The 10,000-nt window shown below is 48.9% G+C and overlaps 2 protein-coding genes across 6 annotated transcripts in view; one reads left to right on the top strand and one right to left on the bottom strand.

Moving 5' to 3' along the window:
* The window catches only part of map3k4 (mitogen-activated protein kinase kinase kinase 4), a 39,729-nt gene extending 33,559 nt beyond the window's left edge, over positions 1 to 6,170 (top strand). For all 5 annotated transcript variants that reach the window (XM_061227862.1, XM_061227861.1, XM_061227863.1 and 2 more), the window contains exons 20-27: positions 1 to 170; positions 556 to 626; positions 754 to 870; positions 1,476 to 1,635; positions 2,101 to 2,223; positions 2,832 to 2,938; positions 4,393 to 4,572; positions 5,751 to 6,170. The exon at positions 1 to 170 is cut by the window's left edge and continues 22 nt beyond it. In XM_061227862.1, coding sequence (XP_061083846.1) covers positions 1 to 170; positions 556 to 626; positions 754 to 870; positions 1,476 to 1,635; positions 2,101 to 2,223; positions 2,832 to 2,938; positions 4,393 to 4,572; positions 5,751 to 5,771 — 949 coding nt within the window. In that variant the 3' untranslated portion in view covers positions 5,772 to 6,170. The remainder of the gene's footprint in view (positions 171 to 555; positions 627 to 753; positions 871 to 1,475; positions 1,636 to 2,100; positions 2,224 to 2,831; positions 2,939 to 4,392; positions 4,573 to 5,750) is intronic.
* Positions 6,171 to 6,609: 439 nt separating this feature from the next.
* agpat4 (1-acylglycerol-3-phosphate O-acyltransferase 4 (lysophosphatidic acid acyltransferase, delta)) overlaps positions 6,610 to 10,000 on the bottom strand; it is a 16,709-nt gene continuing 13,318 nt past the window's right edge. Inside the window, exons 8-9 of the mRNA XM_061227867.1 lie at positions 9,466 to 9,664; positions 6,610 to 7,499 (exon numbers count right to left, since the gene is read on the bottom strand). Of these exons, the coding sequence (XP_061083851.1) occupies positions 7,408 to 7,499; positions 9,466 to 9,664 (291 nt within the window). The 3' untranslated portion in view covers positions 6,610 to 7,407. The remainder of the gene's footprint in view (positions 7,500 to 9,465; positions 9,665 to 10,000) is intronic.

Here is a 10,000-nt window from a genome sequence, read left to right as displayed (position 1 = left end):
CATGGAGGCGGTCCGGCGCTCCATCCGCTCCTTCGAGGACAAGCGCTACGCCATCATGAAGCAGCGCAACATCATCGGCCAGGTGTGCCACACGCCCAAGTCCTACGACAACGTCATGCACGTGGGCCTCAGGAAGGTCACCTTCAAGTGGCAGAGGGGCAACAAAATCGGTACGACGGCTACGCCCGCGGGATTTATTATACCCCCTGACTTTTGTGTTTCTTCTTCTTCTCCCGTATCTTGGGGTTGCGGTGTTGTAGGTACACCCTCCTCATCTCCATGGTTACAGTGTTCTTCCTGTACAGGTTACAGTGCTTTAGGAGAACCCATGTCCAGTGAACAAGGAATTGTGTGTTCTTTTCAGTGATTGACAGAGTGAGGAATAGAAACTTGGCACAACTCCACTGTGTCCCTATTGCAGTACTATTTGGTCATGTTAACAACTTACTATGGTGTGGGAGAGTGGGTGATGACCAGTGGTGTCCAGGGCTGTAAATCTTTATTTTTCATGAATCTGTTAGCCTCCAATCTTCCCTGTTGACCTCATTTGTGCAGGTGAGGGTCAGTACGGCAAGGTGTACACCTGTATCAACGTGGACACTGGAGAACTTATGGCCATGAAGGAGGTGAGTGTGGTGGAAGCTCGCCAACGCACCACCCTACAGGAAACTTCACTAGCCGTGTTTTCTTTATTGACATTGCTCTTTTGTGATGTTACGGTAATCGGCTCTTTTTGGTTTCCGACGAGTGTAGATCAGGTTCCAACCCAATGACCACAAAACCATCAAGGAGACGGCGGACGAGCTGAAGATCTTCGAAGGCATCAAACACCCCAACCTGGTCCGCTACTTCGGAGTGGAGCTCCATCGGGTCAGTGGAATCAAATTTTCAGTGTGGGATCAGTGTGTGTGGTTGTGTGTATCAGGTGGAGATGTATATGTCAGTGTGTGGTCCTCACTATGCGTGTGTTTATAGGTGGAGATGTAGGATTCAGTGTGTGTGGTCCTCACTCCGTGGGTGTGTTTATAGGTGGAGATGTATGTTTCAGTGTGTGTGGTCTTCACTCTGTGGTGGACACGTATATTTCCGTGTGTGTTCTCACTCTGCGTGTGTGTTCACAGGAGAAGATGTACATTTCAGTGTGTGTTCTCACTCTGTGTGTGGTTGTGTGTACAGGCGGAGATGTATATTTCAGTGTGTGTGATTCTCAGTCTGTGTGTATACGGATTGAGGTGTATATTTCAATGTGTGTTCTCACTCTGTGTTTGTGTGTGTGTGTGTGTGTGTGTGTGTGTTCACAGGAGAAGATGTACATTTCAGTGTGTGTTCTCACTGTGTGTGGTTGTGTGTACAGGCGGAGATGTATATTTCAGTGTGTGTGATTATAACTCTGTGTATACAGGTTGAGGTGTATATTTCAATGTGTGTTCTCACTCTGCGTGTGTGTGTGTGTGTGTGTGTGTGTGTGTTCACAGGAGGAGATGTACATTTTCATGGAGTACTGTGACGAGGGCACGCTGGAGGAGGTGTCCCGGCTGGGCCTGCAGGAGCACGTGATCCGTCTCTACAGCAAGCAGATCACCACGGCGATCAACGTGCTGCACGAGCACGGCATCGTGCACCGCGACATCAAGGGTGAGCCCCGCCCCGCCGTTCCCACGGCAACGCAACGGCAACCCGCGCACGGCTCTCCACCGTCTCGGTCTGGTGCAGGTTTCATACAATGGGGCCTCAAAGGGATTTTTTGATGTGCAATTATATGCACTTGTCTTTGTAACATGGGGAACACCAAAAAAAAGGGGCATTAGCCTGTTAAAGAGAGGAAGCCACTCTAACCCTAATGGTTAAAACCGTAATAAACGCATCATCTCTCCACCATCTGTGTGATGCAGGTTTCATCAGGGCCTCGCAGTGATTTATATGTGCAACGGTACACTTAATTGCTCATCTAATTGTTAAACGGTAGCAAACGCATCTTTATTTTTGAACCCAAAAACCGAATTGACATGACTTGTTAGAGGACTGGAGACAGGGCTCGCTCTGATGTTTGAGTTCTTCTTCTCGTCCTGTCCGTGGCGTCTCCACCGACTCCGCCCCCAGGAGCCAACATCTTCCTGACCTCGTCGGGCCTGATCAAGCTGGGCGACTTCGGCTGCTCCGTGAAGCTGAAGAACAACGCTCAGACCATGCCGGGCGAGGTGAACAGCACCCTGGGAACGGCAGGTGAGCGTCTGGAGGAGTAGTCAGCAGTAGTGGTAGTGGTTGTTTGCATGTCAGACACAAAAAGTTCCTGATTGGGGTGAAAACCCAGCTGAGTGGGACAGGGAGTAAGATCAAGATAAAAATTAGAATATGGCTCAGGGGCGGGAGGTGTACTTGAAGTCTAAATAATCCCTGGAACCTTGAGACCAGCAGTTGCGAAATCTGGACCTCAAATCCAGCCCTGGTTTTCTTTCCTCCCAGGCAATTAGCTGAACAATTATTGCTAGTGATTGGCCAGACTGCCTTCGCACCTGACTCCCCAGGTAAAGCAGTTCTCGGAACGTCGAGCACCTTGATTTGCTGATCCCTGCTTTAGACCGTTGTGATTTTACTCAACCCTACACTGTCCAAGGCTGTTCCCCTTTCACACAGCAGATGGCACCGTTGAGCTCCGCATACGCGTATGAACACAGCCGAGCTTCTCAAAGCGCGCGATTTGGGTTTTCAGAGACGCGGAACATCCCCAGTAAAACAGGAGCCACTGCAGAGAAGGGGTGGCCGAGGCAGTATGTTTCTCCCAAGCGTCCCAAGTTTCTCCCCAAATCTCTCCCTCTCTCTCTCCACTCCAGCCTACATGGCTCCTGAGGTCATCACCAGGGCCAAGGGCGAAGGCCACGGGCGGGCGGCGGATATCTGGAGCCTGGGGTGTGTCCTCATCGAGATGGTGACGGGGAAGGTGAGGTTTGAACCGTCCTCTCTCCGCTCCTCCTCCTCCTCTCTCCCCGTCTGTTAACCCTTTCAGTGCCATATGGCCCCATATGACCTGATACCTCTTCTACCGACCAAAATTACTGCTATACTATTGTTTTCAGCCCCTATTAAAACCCGACGAAACATTCTCAGAGACAAAAAACGCCTTGAATTTTGGGTGGGGCCTCTTCGTATAGGGCTTGGGAACCAAAATGATTATGACTATTGTTTTTAGCCCGTATTACAGCCCTACTAAACTCAGTTCTCAGTTTTCTGGACCAAAGCCAAACCCCCCGTGGGATTTGGGTGGAGCCTCATTTTGGGCTTGGGACTGAAGGGGTTAAAGGTCTCCTCAGTGGCACAGGTAGATCAGTATGTTCATCCGCACAAAAACATCCCCCACAGTCCACCACTTGACTTCAGCCTCACATATGCTACGAATAAAAGCTTTCCGCCTCTCCTCTCAGCCCTGGGAGTGCTGATTAGGCCTGTCTGAGACGGTTTAAGCCTGTGAGGAGCAGGGCTCCGGGCGTGGGTGTGTCTGTATCTGTGTCTGTGTCTGTGTGCGTTTGTATTCCTGTGTGTGTGTGTGTAGTATGTGCATGCCTGTGTGTGTGTAGTATGTGCATGCCTGTGTGTGTGTGTGTGTGTGTGTGTGTAGTATGTGCATGCCTGTGCGTGTATGTATCTCTCTGTGTGTGTCTCTGTGTGTGTGTTTGTGTCTGTGTCTGTGTGTGTGTGTGTGCGTCTCTGTGTGTGTGTGTCTGTGTGTGTGTGTGTGTGTGTGTGTGTGTGTCTGTGTGTGTGTGTGTGTGTGTCTCTGTGTGTGTCTGTGTGTGTGTGTGTGTGTCTCTGTGTGTGAGTGTGTGTGTGTCTCTGTGTGTGTGTGTGCGTCTCTCTCTCTGTGTCTGTGTGTGTGTGTCTGTGTGTGTCTGTGTCTCTGTGTGTGTCTGTGTCTCTGTGTGTGTCTGTGTGTCTGTGTGTGTGTGTGTGTGTCTGTGTGTCTGTGTGTGTGTGTGTGTCTGTGTGTGTGTCTGTGTGTCTGTGTGTGTGTGTGTGTGTGGAATCTGCAGTCTTGCCCCCACACGTCGAGCCGTCTCTCCCACAGGGCGTCTGGAGGAACAGGTTAAAGATCTGCCTGCTGATGTGTCACTCATGCCTGAAACCACCCCGCTTTTCCAAAACCCCGTAGGGAGAGTACCTGTCGCTGACCGCGCTCCTGTGACAAATGTCACCATGTCGTACGGCGTGTACATCCAATTAGAGCTTCAGATTAAGGTCATCGTTCTCTGGAAATTAAGCACTCGTTTATGAACAATTAGAACCGACTGAGGTTCCTTGATATTGGATTTTGATTCTGCCAGAACAAAATTGTATGTATGTAACTGAAAACCGTCTTAATTTGTGTGTGTGTGTGTGTGTGTGTGTGTGTACACGCAGAGGCCATGGCACGAGTACGAACACAACTTCCAGATCATGTACAAGGTGGGCATGGGCCACAAGCCCCCCATCCCCGAGAAGCTGAGCACTGAAGGGAAGGACTTCCTGGGCCACTGCCTGGAGAGCGAGCCCAAACAGCGCTGGACGGCCAGCACCCTGCTGGACCACACCTTCGTCAAGGTCAGACCTGCTTGCACCTGTACACACTCTGTAACCCCCTGCCCACACCTTCGTCAAGGTCAGACCCACCTGTACACACTCTGTAACCCCCTGCCCACACCTTCATCAAGGTCAGACCCACCTGTACACACTCTGTAACCCCCTGCCCACACCTTCTTCAAGGTCAGACCCACCTGTACACACTCTGTATAACCCCCTGCCCACACCTTCGTCAAGCTCAGACCCACCTGTACACACTCTGTAACCCCCTGCCCACACCTTCATCAAGCTCAGACCCACCTGTACACACTCTGTAACCCCCTGCCTACACCTTCGTCAAGCTCAGACCCACCTGTACACACTCTGTAACCCCCTGCCCACACCTTGGTCAAGCTCAGACCCACCTGTACACACTCTGTAACCCCCTGCCCACACCTTCGTCAAGGTCAGACCCACCTGTACACACTCTGTAACCCCCTGCCCACACCTTCTTCAAGGTCAGACCCACCTGTACACACTCTGTATAACCCCCTGCCCACACCTTCGTCAAGGTCAGACCCACCTGTACACACTCTGTAACCCCCTGCCCACACCTTCTTCAAGGTCAGACCCACCTGTACACACTCTGTAACCCCCTGCCCACACCTTCGTCAAGGTCAGACCCACCTGTACACACTCTGTAACCCCCTGCCCACACCTTGGTCAAGGTCAGACCCGCTTGTACACACTCTGTAACCCCCTGCCCACACCTTCATCAAGGTCAGACCCACCTGTACACACTCTGTAACCCCCTGCCCACACCTTCGTCAAGGTCAGACCCACCTGCCCACACCTTGGTCAAGGTCAGACCCGCTTGTACACACTCTGTAACCCCCTGCCCACACCTTCATCAAGGTCAGACCCCCCCTGCCCACACCTTCGTCGAGGGCAGACTTGTGTGCCTTCAGATACACTCCATAATCCCCCCCTTTGCCAAGCACACACGGACACAGACCCATACAAGGAAAGACTAAATCTGCTGGAGGTCTTAAACACTGGGATGTTGGGGATCACTTTTTTTTGTTGTAAAGCACTTTGTAACACTGTATTGAAAAGTGCTATGTAAATAAAGTTTATTATTATTAGGTGTATGCTTATATGTAGTCATGATGTGGAACGCCTCTGCGACATCTCATGTCATTCTCTCATGCTAATTGCAGGTTTGCACAGATGAAGAATGAAGTACGCCTGTCCTGGACTTTCCACCTTTAAAAGAAATAAATGTAAAAAAAACAAAAAAAAAACACCCCCCAACCCCCAAGCACTACTGTAATATGAAATTAAATATGAAATGTAATATTTACAAGGAACTGCGTTCTCAATAATTGGGCAGAAGAGTGAGAGGCTGTTTTTAAGAGGGTGTTGACGGACTTTGGCGGTCGACATTCCCAGCATGCAACTGTGGGGATGGTTGAGCGGATGTGGCTCTTACATTGTACAGTTCCGGGGGCATTGCATTGTACATACTGTAAGAATGGGAAAGGGGTAATCCTTGTATAAATACTGTAAAGCTGAAGTAAGCCATTTCTGGATCTGTTGTTCTTAATGATGACTAATAATAAAAACAAAAAGAGACAAGAATATAAGTAGTTTTAACTTTTTTTTGACGCTGGGGAAGGTCCAAGGTTTTTGTGAGCAGGGGGATTGATGGTGGAAGGTCATGCTGAAGAACAGTGGAGGTCGGTGTCGCTCGAGCAGACTGGAAACTGGAAGGAGTCTCGCTCCCTGTGTGTGTGTGTGTGTGTGTGTGTGTGTGTGTGTGTGTGTGTGTGTGGTGGAAAACGGGGGGGAAAAACAATTCTGGGACATGGCAAAGGAGAAAACAAGGTGCTTCAGCAGAAACCCTGCCCCCATTCCCCACCTGTGTGACAGGTGTTGGTAAAGTTATGCTGGAACGGAGACTAGGGCAAGCACAGTATGTACACTTCCTGCTCCAGTAAGCACACGCTCTCGTAAACACACACACAATCTGATCACCTCTAGTTTAGCTGTGGGCTATGCTTAAATAAAAAAAGGCTGTTTACTTGATGAAGTTTACTTGATAAGGTGACATACGTATACAGTGTAGGACGCATGGACATATTCCACAACATTTCGAGCCTCGATATTCAAGGATTCTGCAGTTTCCGCTCTGTGGGATTGATCTCTTTCAGATTCCCTGAATTCATACGCCCTGGCTTACTGCCTGGCGTTAAAAACATTTTTCAAATCTTATGCAACAAGAACAGGTTCTTTCCCATAAAGGGAACATTGCAGTTTTGAGCAGCTTGAGAAAAAAAAAAACGTTTACAGTTTTAACAAGTTCTAATTAGAAATGAAGCCATTGTGTATATTTGTGATTTTTTTTTTTTTTTTTTTTGTGCTCATATCAGAGATTTAGTTTTCTTAAAATTACAGTTTGTCTATAGTTACCAAGGTTTCATGTAAGTCACTGCTTTGGATGTAGTTTGTCAGACTGTGGTGCTCATCGATGTTAAGCTATTGCACATGCGAACATCTCACACCCTTCCAACCTGAGAGTGCGTCATAATTCTTTCCACCGCATACAAAAAAAAAAAAAAGACTGGTGTTTGTACTTTCTGTGGCGAAACCCCTCCCCCGTTCACACTGGCGTTTAAGGCTTCTGGTGTGCGACGCGTTCTGTAGTTGGGGGAGACGTTTCGATCTGATCGAAACGCTCCACCCAAGATGTGTTTAACAGTCCTTTGATCTCTCTTTCCCTGTTACACGTCCGAGTGGCCGTGTAGTTCTGTGTGCGGGACCTGTGAGTGCTGTTTGAACTGCTCCTCCTCGTTCGCCCGTCGTCTCTGGGAGACGTCAGTTGTTGTTGACGGGGGCGTCTTTGTTCCCGTAGCTGGAGCCCTTCTTGATCTCCGTCTGCCCGATCATCCAGCGCATGCCCACGGAGACTAGTGAAGAGAGAGGGGGAGAATGAGGGAGGCTGGTGAAGAGAGAGGGGGAGAAGTGTGATGGAGGCTGTGTGGAGTTTGGGCTCATTTAGAGCAGTGGTCCTCACTCCTGGTCGTGGAGAGCCACTGGGCGTCCTGGCTTTGTTGTTACTCAGCATTCGTTACACAGTTAAACTCGCCTCACCTGGTTTCTTGGGTCCGAATTGGTTGCTGACATTAAGTGAAAAACAGAAACCAGCACACCCTGTGGCTCTCCAGGACCAGGGGTGAGGATCACTGATTTAGAGGTATGCCCTGTATTTGGATGTGATGTCATTAGTCTGGAGACATGATGTCATATGTTTAAGATATTCTCTCCAGGCTCTCTCTTCCTGTACCATGATTGGTCAGACCCCTTCCAGTCCTCCCAGTAGCTCAGGATAGAAAATCTTTACTGGTGGCTGGTAGTTTCAATTCAAAGATGTGGTATTTACCACAAACATGCACATTCTAGCAAAATAATGATAAAATGACAATGTTCAATGTTTTTCCTAACCTGGATCTTTTTCAGTTAAACCAGTGTGGTGTTATATTGTGAACTGTGATGAATGGTTAGCTCCAGATCACGCTCTGATGAACAGGTCATAATGTGACATGCCTGGCTGCTAATATCGCTCTTGGCGTGCCAGAAAAAAGGCTGCCCATACAATATATTTAGGTGGGTCAGAGTGCATCATCTAGGAAACTTCAATGCATATATGGCTTCGTATCAGCGCATAGTAAACGCTACAATGTTAAAAGTGAAACTCGCTTTGGCTAAAAGAATCTGCCAAATAACATAATTGTACTGATGACAGTGAAAAAAGTGCAGCAAACATGAGTATTATGCTATTATAAATATTCATAGCTATTACACAGTTTTTCATGTGTGGACATATTTGACTTCTTTCAGACTGATCTACAACTAAATTTGTACTGCAGGTCTAATGCCGAATGATTGGTGTAATCTGGTCAAATCTGTTCCATCCAAAACAGTTATTTTCTTAACGGTGGGATATAAGCCAGGATTGGAAATCAAGATGACATGCAACTGACTGGCAAGGCAACATGCTTCCTAAAATTCTAACAAAAAATGTAAAATGCACACACACACTTACTTTTCAAGTACCTGACCTGCTTCTTAATCCGTTTGTTTGTTTAAAAGTGAAAACATTAAAACGGGTGAATTCCCTTACAACAAAGCAGGGGGGGGATTACGATTATTAACAGAGCAGCCTGATAAGAACAGGCCATTTTCCTACCGCTGAAGTGTATCTAATGCTTAGTTTGCCTAGAGGGCTAGATGGTAACAAGCGCCCAATCAAGCCTGGTCTTGAACAGGATCACTCACACTCCCGCCTCCCCCTCCGGGAACAGAGGCTACAGTTCGCACCAGGACACGGACGCTGTTGTTTTGCCCTCAACCGCACCCTTGATGTCACTACCGAAGTGAGCTCCGTTCTACCCTCTAAACTGAGAGTTGCTCCAATGGACCCATTTCGGTTAAGACTGCCTTTCCCCAAACCTCCTGGACTGAGTTGAAAATATAATTTGTTACTGTATATTTTTTTATTTAAAGTCTATTATTATTATTATTATTTTTATTTTATTTTTTTTCAAGTGAGTGAAACAAAGAGGGTGGGAAAAATGAACAGGTGAGCCTTGAAACCTGGTCTCCTGCATGAGAACCCTGGTCTCCTAGCCACAACCCTAAATGTGCTGGGGGCCAGAGCTGCCTTTTCAGTATACCAGGCCGCTCTCTCTTAAATTTGAGTAGCAAACAGGCAGGCATGAGATTACAACGCGAGACACGACCGTGTCTACAGGCCACTCTCACATGGCCGTCTGCCCCCTGGGTGCCGTTGAGGACACAAACAGTGCTAACCGACACGCGCCGGCCGGAAACGGCGGCGTGGTAAAGGATGGGCGTGTTTCGGGCGAAACGCACCTGCCACACACAGCGCCGCGGTGGTGAGGATGGTGGCGGAGGATCCGGAGCTGACCAGCCGGACCAGGAGCCCCGCCAGAGGGTACAGCAGCACGGAGGCCCAGAACAGCCAGTTCAGCAGGGTCCAGGGCCGCCGCGCCGGAGTCAGCACCGCGCCCGGGAACCGGCCCGTCTGGCTGTACTCCTCCTGGAACTGGTCCTGGAGGGAACGCGAACAGAACCAGGACCACAGTGAGTGCAGGATCGCATGAGCGACATGGGGCGAGGTAATAAACGGGGGTCTGACATTAACCCTTTCGGTCCCAAGAGTGGTTACATTACATTACATTACATTACATTAATGGCATTTGGCAGACGCTCTTATTCAGAGCGACATACAGTTGATTAGACTAAGCAGGAGACAATCTTCCCCTGGAGCAATGCAGGGTTAATAAGGGCCTTGCTCAAGGGCCCAACGGCTGTGCGGATCTTACTGTGGCTACACCGGGATTAGAACCACCGACCTTGCGTGTCCCAGTCATTTACCTTAACCACT

The sequence above is a fragment of the Conger conger genome, chromosome 18, assembly GCF_963514075.1.
Source record: "Conger conger chromosome 18, fConCon1.1, whole genome shotgun sequence".
Lineage (NCBI taxonomy): Eukaryota > Metazoa > Chordata > Actinopteri > Anguilliformes > Congridae > Conger > Conger conger.
This window is presented reverse-complemented; position numbering and strand designations above follow the sequence as displayed.